This window comes from Salvelinus fontinalis, chromosome 2 (assembly GCF_029448725.1).
Source record: "Salvelinus fontinalis isolate EN_2023a chromosome 2, ASM2944872v1, whole genome shotgun sequence".
NCBI classification, from domain to species: domain Eukaryota; kingdom Metazoa; phylum Chordata; class Actinopteri; order Salmoniformes; family Salmonidae; genus Salvelinus; species Salvelinus fontinalis.
This window is the reverse complement of record NC_074666.1, coordinates 43,965,406-43,979,498: the sequence shown is the minus strand read 5'-3', so window position 1 is coordinate 43,979,498 and position 14,093 is coordinate 43,965,406. Positions and strand designations below refer to the sequence as shown.

The window sequence follows — 14,093 nt, the reverse complement described above, 5'->3', positions numbered from 1 at the left end:
TGATGGCAGTATTCGTCTCACATAGTGAGAACATTAGTTCCTTTTTTATGTCTTTATTTTGGTTTGGTCAGGGCGTGAGTTGGGGTGGGCATTCTATGTTGTTTTTCTATGTTTTCAATTTATGTGTTTGGCCTGGTATGGTTCACAATCAGAGGCAGCTGTCGATCGTTGTCTCTGATTGAGAATCATACTTAGGTAAGCTGTTTTCCCCATTTTGGTGGTGGGTGATTGTTTTCTGTTTTGTGCGTATTCCTTACAGAACTGTTTCGTTTTTGTTCTCGCTCTTTATTATTTTTGTAATTTCAGTGTTCAGTTTATTTTTTATATTAAAATGAATACTTACCACGCTGCACCTTGGTCCTCTTCTCCTTCACCAGACGAAAGCCGTTACAATTAGAGCAAAACTGAAAGCACGTACCACAGTATTTAATCATGTAAGGCAATCAAACAAGCAAAGTGTCAGTATAGAGACAAAGTGGAGTCGCAATTCAAAGGCTCAAACACGAGACGTATGTGGCAGGGTCTACAGACAATCACGAATTACAAAAAGAAAACCAGCCCTGTCGAAGGACATCGACATCTTGCTTCCAGACAAATTAAACAACTTCTTTGCGCGCTTTGAGGACAATACAGTGCCACTGACGCGGCCCGGTACCAAAGACTGTGGGCTCTCCTTCTCCGTGGCCGACGTGAGTAAAACATTTTACACGTGTTAACCCTCACAAGGCTGCCGGCCCAGACGGCATCCATAGCCGCGTCCTCAGAGCATGCGTAGACCAGCTGGCAGGTGTGTTTACGGACATATTCAATCAATCCCTATCCCAGTCTGCTGTCCCCACATGCTTCAAGATGGCCACCATTGTTTCTGTTCCCAAGAAAGCTAAGGTAACTGAACAAATTACTATCGCCCCGTAGCACTCACTTCTGTCATCATGAAGTGCTTTGAGAGACTAGTCAAGGATCATATCACCTCCACCCTACCTGTCACCCTAGACCCACTTCAATTTGCTTACCTCCCTAATAGGTCCACAGACGATACAATCGCTATCACACTGCCCTATCCCATGTGGACAAGAGGAATACCTATGTAAGAAAGCTGTTCATTAACTACAGCTCAGCATTCAACACCATAGTACCCTCCAATCTCATCATTAAGCTTGAGACCCTGGGTCTCGACCCCGCCCTGTGCAACTGGGTCCTGGACTTCCTGACGCGCCGCCCCCAGGTGGTGGAGGTAGGAAACAATATCTCCACTCCGCTGATCCTCAACACTGGGGCCCCACAAGGGTGCGTTCTCAGCCCCCTCCTGTACTCCCTGTTCACCTGCGACTGCGTGGCCATGCACGCCTCCAACTCAACCATCAAGTTTGCAGACGACACAACAGTGGAAGGCTTGATTACCAACAACGATGAGACAGCCTACAGGGAGGAGGTGAGGGCCCTGGGAGTGTGGTGTCAGGAAAATAACCTCTCACTTAATGTCAGCAAAACAAAAGAGATGATCGTGGACTTCAGGAAACAGCAAAGGGAGCACCCCCCTATCCACATCGACGGGACAACAGTGGAGAAGGTGGGACGTTTTAAGTTCCTTGGTGTACATATCACCGACAAACTGAAATGGTTCATGCACACAGACAGTGTGATGAAGGCTGAAAAACCTCAGAAGGCTGAAAAAATTTGGTTTGTCACCGAAAACACTCACTAACTTACAGGTGCACAATTGAGAGCATCGTGTCGGGCTGTATCACCGCCTGGTAAGGCAACTGCACCGCCCACAACCGCAAGGCTCTTCAGAGTGTGGAGCGGTCTGCACAACGCATCACCGCGGGCAAACTACCTGCCCTCCAGGCCACCTACAACACCCGATGTCACAGGAAGGTAAAAAAGATCATCAAGGACAATAACCACTCGAGCCACTGCCTGTTCAACCCGCTTCCATCCAGAAGGCGAGGTCAGTACAGGTGCATCAAAGCTGGGACAGAGAGATTAAAAAACAGCTTCTATCTCAAGGCCATCAGATTGTTAAATAGCCACCACTAGCACAGAGAGGTGGCTGCCTACCTACAGACTTGATATCATTGGCCACTTTAATAAATGGAACACTAGTCACTTTAATAATGCCACTTTAAGAATGTTTACATGTCACGCATTACTTACATCATCTCATATGTATATAATGTGTACTGTATCCTTCACTATCTATTCTTTAATATTTATTTTATCTTAGCCGCTCTTTCACTGCTCACACATATATTTTATACTTATATATTCTCATCCCATTCCTTTACTAGTGTGTATTAGGTTTTTCTGTGGAATTTGTTAGATATTAGGTTTTGCTGTGGAATTTGTTAGATTTTAGGTTTTGCTGTGGAATTTGTTAGATATTAGGTTTTGCTGTGGAATTTGTTAGATATGAGATTTTGTTGTGGAATTGTTAGACATGACCTCTTAGATACTGCTGCACTGTCGGATCTAGAAGCATAAGCATTTCACAATAACATCTGCTAACCATCTGTATGTGACCAATTTGATTTGATTTGATTTATCCATTCATATACACAATCATTGTTGGTCCATCCTCCCTCCATCACCTGCAATGCGGGATAGATGGGCAAAGCCGGCACCTGGTGTAGTGTCTGGGGTATGTGAGATCTGAAGTGTGCGTGCGTGCGTGTGCACATATCTGCCTGCGTGCTTGTATTCTCTGTCTCTGTCACAGTCCAGTTGTAGAGCGCAAGTGGGCCCATGGGAGACGGAGGCAGATGGGCTGGTGTGTCACCTTCCTATCATCAGAGCGTGACACTTTCATTGATCCAGTTAAGCCAGTGTAATCTTTTCATGTTACTCATTTCAAGTTATAGTTCGTATTCACCATTCAAACTGTCCAGGCTGTTTAAATCTATTCAGTCATATCAGCTGTGGTTGTTAATGTTCCTGTGACTAACATTATCGAAAGATGCTTACTTCCACAAGCACCCAGTTCTCTGCATCCGTAACAATATCAAAGTTAAAATCGCTTGACAAACTCCCCCACGAATGTCCTGCAGCCCTTCCTCTCTCAACCTTCTCAGTCAAGTCAAACGGTGAGGAACCAACCAGAGATCAGACTGACCATGCCAATAAACCACTGGGCTCTGACACAAACACCTTTCAGCCAGCCCGCTGAACTCTCGAAGGGAAGCCTTTTCTAAGGAACACGGGTGGCTAGCTTTGCGCCATCAAACAGCGCTGGTCGTTAAGGAATGTGGGAGCGGTCAGATGGGAGACAAAATAGCGGCGAGAGCTTCACAGCGGTGAAGGTAAACAGACTTTATGGTGCATTACTGAAGTCTGTGAGCAGACATCCTGCATGGCGCCCCCCATTCCAGGGCACTGTCAAATTAAAAGTGTTCCCATAGTGTATGATACGGGATGTCTTTGCCTCGCCGCTGCACCTCTTTGCTCTATGGATGCACACACGTGTGTGCTCGCTAACACACAAACACACACATACTCTCTCATTCCTCGCTTCCCTGTGAATCCGTCCATCCACTGGAGTTCAATAAGTGGCAGCAAACACACACTTCAAATTGCATTTGTCACATGGTGTAGTCTTTGCCATGAAATGCTTACTTACTAGCCCTGTCCCTACAACACAGAGTTAAAAATTAAGAAAATGAACAAACAAAAATAGAAGAATAGTAACACAATAAATAACAATAACGAGGCTATGTCTCGGGCGGATCAGCATTAGATGGTTTCAGCCAAGACCCACTACGGTGTTGAGTGACACACCACATACAGGGCTTTGGACTGCAATTTGGGCCCATTAGAAAAAGGATGGCACCAATGTCAAAGTTTCAAAATAAAAGTGTTATAGCATGTAACGCTGTTTGCTTTCCATTTTGAGATTGAGGATGTATGGCAAATATGGGACTTTTGTGTGAAACAGAGTTGTGGTTCATTTTTTCAACCATTCTGTACTGTGCCTTCAGAAAGTATTCATCCCCCTTGACTTATTCTACATTTTGTTGTGTTATAGCCTGAATTCAAAATGAATTAAAATTTTGTTTTTTTGTCACCCATCTACAAACAAATACCCCATAATGATAAAGTGAAAATATTTTTTTACAACTTTTTGCAAATGTATTGAAAATGAAATCCAGAAATATGTTATTTACATAAGTATTCACACCCCTGAGTCAATACATCTTAGAATCACCTTTGGGGTAAGTCTCTAAGAGCTTTGTACACCTGGATTGTACAATATTTGCACATTATTATTTTTTAAATTCTTCAAGCACTTTCAAGATGATTGTTGATCATTGCTATACAGCCATTTTCAAGTTTCATGCCGACTTAAGTCTGTCGTCTTGGTAAGGAATTCTGGTGTATATTTGGCCTTGTGTTATATATTACCTTCCTGCTGAAATATTAATTTGTCTCCCAATGTCTGTTGAAAAGCAGACTGAACCAGGTTTTCCTGTAGGACTTTGCCTGTGATTAGCTCTATTCTGTTTCTTTTTATCCTAAAAAAAACTCCCTAGTCCTTGCCGATGACAAGCGTATCCATTAACTGATTAACAGCCACCACCATCCTTATAAAAATATTGAGAGTGGTGCTCATTGATGTGTTGTGTTGGATTTGCCCCAAACATAACACTTTGTATTCAGGACATAAAGTTAATTTGTTTGCCAATTTGTTTGCAGTTTTACTTTATTGCCTTATTGCAAACAGGTATTTTGTACAGGCTTGCTTCTTTTCACTCTGTTTTTATTCTGTACAGACTTCCTTCTTTTCATTCTGTCAATTAGGTTAGTATTGTGGAGTAGCTACAATGTTGTTGATCCATCCTCAGTTTTTCCTATCACAGCCATTAAACTGTAACTGTTTTAAAGTCACCATTGGTCTTGTAATGGGAATTGTAATGTATGTGCTTTTCTTATAACTAGTTTCTGTGTTCTATTCGTGTGCTGTTCTAATAACCAATTTCTGTGTTCATGCAAGTGACTGACTTAACGAATCATCACTTATCAGTATCTACAATTTGGAAGTACGCCCAGACCTTGTTTTGAGAACGAATGAAAGATATCTCAGTTTCAAGGTCTCAGCATTAGAGAGAAGAAGCCTCGTGAGGTATTGGTCTGTGACATGTTATGAACCAGTATTGGTCAATCACATGAATGAAACAAAATGGTAAGGATTCATTATTTATGCTAAATCATGCAAATATAACTTGTCTGTGTATAGGCATATATAAGACAACTGCTGGTACTTCCCAGGGGGTGCATTGAGTTGGTTGGAACCTCTCCAGCGCACTGACAAATAAAGGAGGATTAATTTAAGATTGACTTTGAGTATCCCTGTGTAAGAATTTCCATGACAGCCTCATGGTGAAATCCTTGAGCAGTTTCCTTCCTCTCCAACAACTGAGTTAGGAAGGACGCCCATATCTTTGTAGTGACTGGGTGTATTTTAAGGGTAATTAATAACTTCACCATGCTCAAAGGGATATTCAATGTCTGCTTTTTTTTCAATTTTACCCATCTATCAATAGGTGGACTTCTTTGCGAGGCATTGGAAAACCTCCCTGGTCTTTGTGGTTGAATCTGTATTTGAAATTCACTGCTCGACTGAGGGACCTTAAAGATAATTGTATGTGTGGTACAGAGATGAGGTAGTCAGTCAAAAATCATGTTAAACACTATTATTGCACACAGAGTGAGTCCATGCAACTTATTATATGACTTGTGAAGCACATTATTACTCCTGAACTTTCAGACTTGCCATAACACCATAATACTTATTGAATCAAGAAATTTCAGCTTTTCATTTTTTATTAATTTGTAAGATTTTCTAAAAACATAATTCCACTTTGACATTATGGGGTCTTGTGTGCAGGCAAGCAACATAAATATATTTTAAATTCAGGCTCTAACACAACACAATGTGGAAAAGCACTGTAGATTTCAAGTTCACTGCATGTATTTTAACTTCTTAATGTACAGAACTTTTTCTCAATATACCCACCCATGAAGGCGGAAATAGTTGGCACATTGCTTCTGTGAGATACTGTGTGTTCCTGTTTTCCTTGTGAAACAAGCAAACAAACAGTTCATCGAAGTTTTACTACTGTTTTTCATATCAAAACAAAGTAGCTAAAATCTCCCCAACCAACATTTCACTTACAAAGACGTACACAATAAATAAATAAATATCTCTCGTTCAGCCTCCATCAGTTGGGCATAGTGGAGCGACCTCTGGAAAACATACTGCCTGCTAGCTCGCTAATAGGACAAGCCCAATCTAGCGCTTCTTCATCGGGAGCTTCGTAACTCGTTAGGCTAATTACAGCTATCACAAGTTGATTCCGCCTGTAATAATTAAGTGACGACTCGTCAAAGAGAATAGAGGAGCTAGACAGGTCCTCCGCGCACAACAAACTCACTATCCAGGCCATTAGCGAAAGAACTGACGTGTGCACAAACATTAATAAGGGAGAGATGCTGCAAACTTCCTGGATAAATTACAGGGATGCTAATTCAAACTCTGGTATCACTTTGAAAACGTTCCAACCCCCAAATGGCGGCAGAGAATTGGAACAGTGCGGAACAGGGGAGGAGCAGCTTTTTTGGGATTGAGAATGTACAGTATAACTTTCCCTTGCATCATTGACAGTAGTGGGAGGGAGTCGAGACAATGGCTTTGGAGGCTATATTTGACTCATTGAACGCATGCTTTAAAGTTGCGTATCAGTCTTTTATTGATTGTAACACAGCATTTTGTCATCAAGGCCATCCAAATATAAAAACAAGCATTCTGTCTTTAATCCAAGAAGGTTTCCAAAATGTGTTCATCAATTGGCACAAACAGAATATGTTAATTTCTGATTTGATTTGACCCACAATATATCTGTCGAGTTAGCTTTTGGCATTGCAGCAGCATGTGTTGTGTGTTGTGCTGCTGCATGGTGTGAGCACACTACAGGAGATGATCAATAAAGTGGGAGACCGGAAGCTGTCTCCTCTGCCTGTGGATGTTTAGAATGTTTTAAGGACATTTGGAAGTGTCAAAGAGGAAGAAAAGGCAACGTTTTTAAGCCCCTTTTTTGCTTTCAGTTTCATACCCTTCAAGTGGTAGGGTTAGCGGTCTGTGTGCTTGTGTGTGTATGTGTGCATGAATATACTGTACATACGTTTGTGTGTGTGTGTGTGTTCATTTGTGTGTGAGTTCATGTGTGTGTGAGCATGGCTGCAAGCCCGCCTGTGAGTGTGTTTTCAGGAGGGACGATAATGAGTGAACAGGCAGCGTGGGCCTGGGGCTGAGTGTCTTTTCCAGCGCCCACAGCCCCTCTCAGGCTGGCTGCTCCCATCAAAGAGAAGCCTTGTATCTCAGAGGAGCTTAGAAATTCTGCCCCAGGCTTGGCGAGGCCTTCACAGCACTCGCCTAAGGGGCCTGAGCCGGCCAACCATGGGTCCAAGAGTACACTCAGACAAGAGCAGTGGATAACCACACTAGGGGAGAGCCAAGGAGCCAGAGCAGTGAGCCGAACAAAGAGCATGCAGTGTCATCATAGAGTTTGCTGAAGACGGTATTGGGGAGAAGATGTATTTTTCTTGGAAGCACAAAAATAGCAGTTTGTTGCTGGAGCATGATTTCTCATTGGGAGATTGCTGAACATATTACACATTTCTGTGTTCTGTGAATCATTTTCTTCATTAACAGATAATAAAAGCCCATTATGAAAGTACATTAATATTCAAGTGATGAGTTGGGAGAGGAGGATGTTTTTCAAAATGTATGTTTAGTTTTCAGTTTTCAACTGTCTATTCACTTAATTACTCTTACAAGGATTTCCTAATTGTGATACTGCACTTTAAAAGATAATTCCTTACACGTTATGTACCACACAATAGGTTACACAAAACCCAGTACCCTGGAGAAAATAGAGAAAACCAACCACCATCGTGCTCAATCTTACCTTGGCATTGGGAGTGTGTACTGAATATGTGTGTGTGTGTGTGTGTGTGTGTGTGTGTGTGTGTGTGTGTGTGTGTGTGTGTGTGTGTGTGTGTGTGTGTGTCCATGCAGGAGTGGGTGCGTGCGTCTGTTTACAGGTGTCCTTTAAATGCCTGATGGTTCTCAAAATCTCCTCAAGGGAGTTTTGCCTTAACACTTTTTGGAGAGCTTAGTGTGAATGAACTAACAGAGAGAATTTACAGTATATAGCACAGAAAATGTACAGTATATTGCACAAATGTATGCTTTGAGACCACGTCTTACCTGTAAACGGCCCGCTTATCTGACTCCAGCTGGGCCTGGGGGTCAAGGGTGACACTAATGGGGGTATTCCCAGCCTCCGAGGATGCTGAGATGTGGACCTGTTGGGCCTTGGAGTTCTGTTGGGTGGTGCCCGTCATCTGAGGGCAGAGCAAACAGAACCACAGTGAACTTCAATACATAGAACGGTAGCCCTGGTCCCAGATCTGTCTGTGCATTAGCTAACTCAGAACCACAGTTAACTGCATAGACTGGTAGCCTGGTCCCAGATCTGTTCATGCATTCAGAACCACAGTCAACTACATACACCGGTAGCCTGGTCCCAGATCTGTATGTGCATTAGCCCTCTTCTGGCTGGGCTTTCTACTTAGTGGAACACAAAACCAGTTTTCTATCTCATCTCTAGCAGGCACACACACACACACATTATCAGATTCTGTGAACTACATGAGTGGATAGACAACCAGCTTGATCTTTCCGCATGGCCTATGAAAGATGGGCGTGTTATTTTGATGTGATGGTCTGGATGTGTACAATGCATCTCTTCAATCGTGTCGATCCTCCACCTCTTTCTCCTTCTCCCACCCCCTCCTCTCGTCTCCTTTCCCCCTCAGTCTTTGGAGAGAAGGAAATGGGTCCTCCATCCCCCCTGTGTTGGTTTGGGGAGGAAGCATCTTAATCTCGGCTCCAAATGGGAAATAAATTAGCTTCTTCACACTTAACTAGCTCTCATTTGCATTTTGTTGCCTGCACTGACTGTGGCTTGGGAGCTCTCCCCTGACACTAATCCTCTGGGCGGAAGGAGACAGTGGTAGAGTGGAGACAGGGAGGGGGATGGTGAGGCTCTGATTGAACCTGCTCTACTTCCTTCTCTAGGATACTGCTTAGCTAGGATAAGGTTAAAGGGCAATTCTGCCACTTTTCAACCTCATATGTGGCTCGTGTCAGGAAACTAGGCGTATGTCGCGGGTCACTACTTCACAGGAAAGCCATTTGAAAGTAAACTTTTTATTATTATCAAAATGTGTTTTTTCTGGCAGAAATGCCCTCTGGAACATGTGAACTTTCATGTGCCTTAATAACAAACTTGTATGCCATTTGTTAAGCAACAGAAAAAGTGAGCAACCTTCCAGCTAGCTATGATTGGCTGAGATAATAAGTGGGCTGGACATGCCGAGAGATCAGTTCGGATTGGTCAGCCATATAGCACGCTTCTGGCTATTTGAGCTGGTCAGTATGTTTAGGTATTCCTGCCTAATACGTCTATTTTGAAAATATATCACGTCGTAGAACTGCATAAGTGTTGCTCTCCACTTTCTGGAGGATCAAGTTTAGAAATCAGTGGAATTAGAGGATAATAGCTAAGGAGATGGAGAAAACATCTGTCTCCGGATTACATCTTCAAACTAAGGGCAACCATGGCATCTCTGACAGGGTGAAGCGTCCATTCTTGATGCCTAGCTAGCTACATTTTCAGATATGACACGTTTCTAATTTGACAGAAAGTATTTTTCCTTTCAAGTTAAAGTGTACTGTTAGCTAGCTAGCTAAAGTTAGCTGGCTGGCTCGCTAGCTAACGTTACGTGTATGATCTTATTATTCATATCTCAGATACATTTGTGTTGCTAGTTATAGCCTAATGTTAGCTAGCTAACATTGACCCTGGTTGGTTAGCTACCTTCAGATTCATGCAGGGTAGTAACGTCATGATTTGGGATAATGGTTCATTGTTTACCTAGCTAGCTAGCTACATGGCTTAACTTCTTATGGCTGCAGGGGCAGTATTGAGTAGCTTGGATGAAAGGTGCACAGAGGTGCCCAGAGTAAACGGCCTGCTCCTCAGTCATAGTTGCTAATATATGCATATTATTAGTAGTATTGGATAGAAAACACTCTGAAGTTTCCAAAACTGTTTTAAGTATGTCTGTGAGTATAACAGAACTCATATGGCAGGCAAAAACCTGAGAAAAAATCCAAACAGGAAGTGGAAATTCTGAGGATGGTCGATTTTCAACCAAGATCCTATTGAAATCACAGCGAAATATGGATGAGTTTGCACTTCCTATGGCTTCCACTAGATGTCAACAGTGTAGAACCTGTCTGTTTTAAAAGACTAGTTGATCATTAGAAAACACATTTGCAATTATGTTAGCACAGTTGAAAACTGTTGTCCTGATTAAAGAAGCAATAAAACTGTCCTTCTTTAGACTAGTTGAGTATCTGGAGCATCAGCATTTGTGGGTTAGATTACAGGCTCAAAATGGCCAGAAACAAATAACTTTATTCTGAAATGTGTCAGTCTATTCTTGTTCTTGCCAAGAAACTGAAGATCTGGTATAACACTGTGTCTGGTATAACACTATATAACACTTGGCAATTTCTCGCATGGAATAGCCTTCATTTCTCAGAACAAGAATAGACTGACGAGTTTCAGAAGAAAGTTATTTGTTTCTGGTCATTTTGTTGCTTCTTTAATCAGAACAACAGTTGTCAGCTGTGCTAACATAATTGCAAAAGGGTTTTCTAATGATCAATTAGCCTTTTAAAATTTTAAACCTGGATTAGCTAACACAACGTGCCATTGGAATACAGGAGTGATGGTTGCTGATAATGTAGATATTCCATAACAATTCTGCCGTATCCAGCTACAATAGTCATTTACAACATTAACAATGTCTACACTGTTTTTCTGATCAATGTGATGTTATTTTAATGGACAATTTTTTTTTGCATTTCTTTCAAAAACAAGGACATTTCTAAGTGACCCCAAACTTTTGAACGGTAGTGTATGTGAAAATGGCGCGTTGCTATGAACAGTGATTAAAAAGATACAAGGAAAAGTTTTTTTTAAATGCCTTGGCAGCAGCTAAAAGGGATCCCTAATAAATACAAAAATCTCATAGCATTTGTTTTTGAAATGTTTTAACTTTGGGTGATGTCATCGGGTATAATTATTTACTTTACATATTTTTTCTACAAAACTTAAAAAAGCTGAGTTTTCACACTGTTATTGTGTTGGAGATAATGAAAATGAAGTTGAAAAGTGGTGGATTTTCAGGTTGACATTGAGGTAGGGTAAACTGCTCCTATATCTGCAGTTAGGTCTGGCCTAACTCTTATAACAATGTTTATAAGAGTTAGGCTCTTATAACAATGTTTGTTTGGAAGTGTATTTGACTTAAGACAAATAAAATACTCTAGAATGTTTTCTGCAAGAAATTTTCAATTGATTATTTACATTCTAATCAATTTCCTTAATTGGCTGAAATAAAAACTGCTTTGACCCCAACCCTGAGCTGACTACTAGTGGTGTACTGACCTGTTGGCTCTCCTGGTACGATGGTGGAGGAACGCTCTGAGTGGCCATCATTGTTAGTGCTGGGGACACATGTTGCATCATGGGACAGATTCACATGGAGACCTGCAGGGGGACAAACACACATAGTGTTAAGAGTACATTATCGCCTCACGAGTGGCGCAGTGGTCTAAGGCTGTGCCACTAAAGATTCGGGGTTCGAGTCCAGACTCTGTCGCAGTTGGCCGCGACCGGGAAACCCATGGGGCGGCATACAATTGGCCCAGCGTCGTCCGGGTTAGGGGAGGGTTTGGCCGGCAGGGATGTCCTTGTCCCATCGCATGCTAGTGACTCCTGTGGCGGGCCAGGCGCAGTGCATGCTGACACAGTCGCCAGGTGTACGGTGTTTCCTCCGACACATTGATGCGGCTGGCGTCTGGGTTAAGTGGGCACTGTGTCAAGAAGCAGTGCGGCTTGGTTGGGTTGTGTTTCGGAGGACAGACGGCTCTTGACCTCATCGATGAGACAAGACTGTAACTACCAATTGGATACCATGAAATTGGGGTGAAAAAGAGGTAAAAAAATGTATAATAAATAAATGAGTACATTATCATTTAAACATCAGGTGTTTGTCTCCTGAGTGGCGCAGTGGTCTAAGGCACTCTGAGTGCAAGAGGTTTCACTACAGTCCCTGGTTTGAATCCAGGCTGTATCACATCCGGCTGTGATTGGGAGTCCCATAGGGTGGCGCACAATTGGCCCAGTGTCGTCCGGGTTTGGCTGGGGTAGGCTGACATTGTAAATAAGAATTTGCTCTTAACTGACTTGCCTAGTTCAAATATATATATATATATATATATATATATATATATATATATATATATATATATATATATAAGAAGTGGCTAATTGCTGGTCCAGGGTCAGGCCCTGTATTCATAAAGCATCTCAGAGTAGGAGAGCTACAGTTGTGCTTTTTAGACCATGATGAATAAGACTACATTGACAGGGGGGGACATGATCCTAGATCAACACTCCTACTCTGGGAAGTGTTATGAACACCCAGGTATTTACCTAATCAGCTTTAGTGGGTGGTTTATCCGTGCTACTTTCACTTTTACCATGCTTGGTGCGTTTCTATGTACACTGAACAAAAATATAAATGCAACATGCAACAATTTCTAAGATTTTACTGAGGTACAGTTCATGTAAGGAAATCAGTCAATTGAAATAAATAAATTAGGCCCTAATCTATTGATTTCACATGACTGAGAATACAGATATGCATCTGTTGGTCACAGATACTTTAAAAATCCATCAAATCAAATCAAATGTTATTAGTCACATGTGCCGAATACAACAATAGCTTACAGTAAAATACTTAATTACAAGTCCCTAACCAACAATGTAGTTTAAAAAATATGAAAAAGAATAAGAAATAAAAGGAACAAGTAATTAAAGAGCAGCAATAAAATAACAATATACAGGGGGTACCGGTACAGAGTCAATGTGCAGGGGCACCGGTGTCGAGGTAATTGAGGTAATATGTACATGTAGGTAGAGTTATTAAAGTGACTATGCATAGATAATAACAGAGAGTAGCAGCAGCGTAAAAGAGGGGTAGGGGGGGGGGGGTAATGCAAATAGTCTGGGTAGCTATTTGATTAGATGTTCTGGAGTCTTACGGCTTGGGTGTAGAAGCTGTTTAGAAGCCTCTTGGACATAGACTGGCACTCCGGTACTACTTGCTGTGCGGTAGCAGAGAGAACAGTCTATGACTTGGGTGGATGGAGTCCTTGACAATTTTTAGGGCCTTCCTCTGACACCACCTGGTATAGAGGTCCTGGATGGCAGGAAGCTTGGCCCCAGTGATGTACTGGGCCATTCGCACTACCCTCTGTAGTGCTTTGTGGTCAGAGGCCGAGCAGTTGCCATACCAGGCAGTGATGCAACCAGTCAGGATGATCTCAATGGTGCAGCTGTAGAACCTTTTGAGGATCTGAGGACCTATGGTAAATCTATTCAGTCTCCTGAGGGGGAATAGGTTTTGTCGTGCCCTCTTCACGACTGTCTTGGTGTGCTTGGACCATGTTAGTTTGTTTGTGATGTGGACACCAAGGAGCTTGAAGCTCTCAACCTGCTCCACTACAGCCCCGTCGATGAGAATGGGGGCGTGCTCAGTCATCCTTTTCCTGTAGTCCACAATCATCTCCTTTGTCTTGATCAGGTTGAGGGAGAGTGCGTGGATCAGAAAAGCAGTATCTGGTGTGACAACCATTTGCCTCGTGCAGCATGACACATCTCCTTCGCATACAGTTGATCCAGAAAATGATTAACTTGCTGTACAGTATGTAAAATGCATCTTGTGTTGAAAATGAGTGCGCAGCAGTTGTCATGTTTGTTACTGCACCAGACAACCGCCAGGTGCTGCTATGATATTTCTCTCTCTCTCTCTCTCTCTCTCTCTCTCTCTCTCTCTTGTAAAATGCTAAACTACAAAGCACCTCACAAAGTGCAAAAGCAATGCAGAAATGGACC

General features: G+C 42.3%; 1 protein-coding gene across 1 annotated transcript in view; it reads right to left on the bottom strand.

Annotated features, from left to right (window-relative positions):
* The window catches only part of LOC129867093 (uncharacterized), a 103,128-nt gene that overhangs the window by 34,373 nt on the left and 54,662 nt on the right, over positions 1-14,093 (bottom strand). The window contains exons 3-4 of the mRNA XM_055940262.1: positions 11,580-11,681; positions 8,264-8,400 (exon numbers count right to left, since the gene is read on the bottom strand). Of these exons, the coding sequence (XP_055796237.1) occupies positions 8,264-8,400; positions 11,580-11,660 (218 nt within the window). The 5' untranslated portion in view covers positions 11,661-11,681. The remainder of the gene's footprint in view (positions 1-8,263; positions 8,401-11,579; positions 11,682-14,093) is intronic.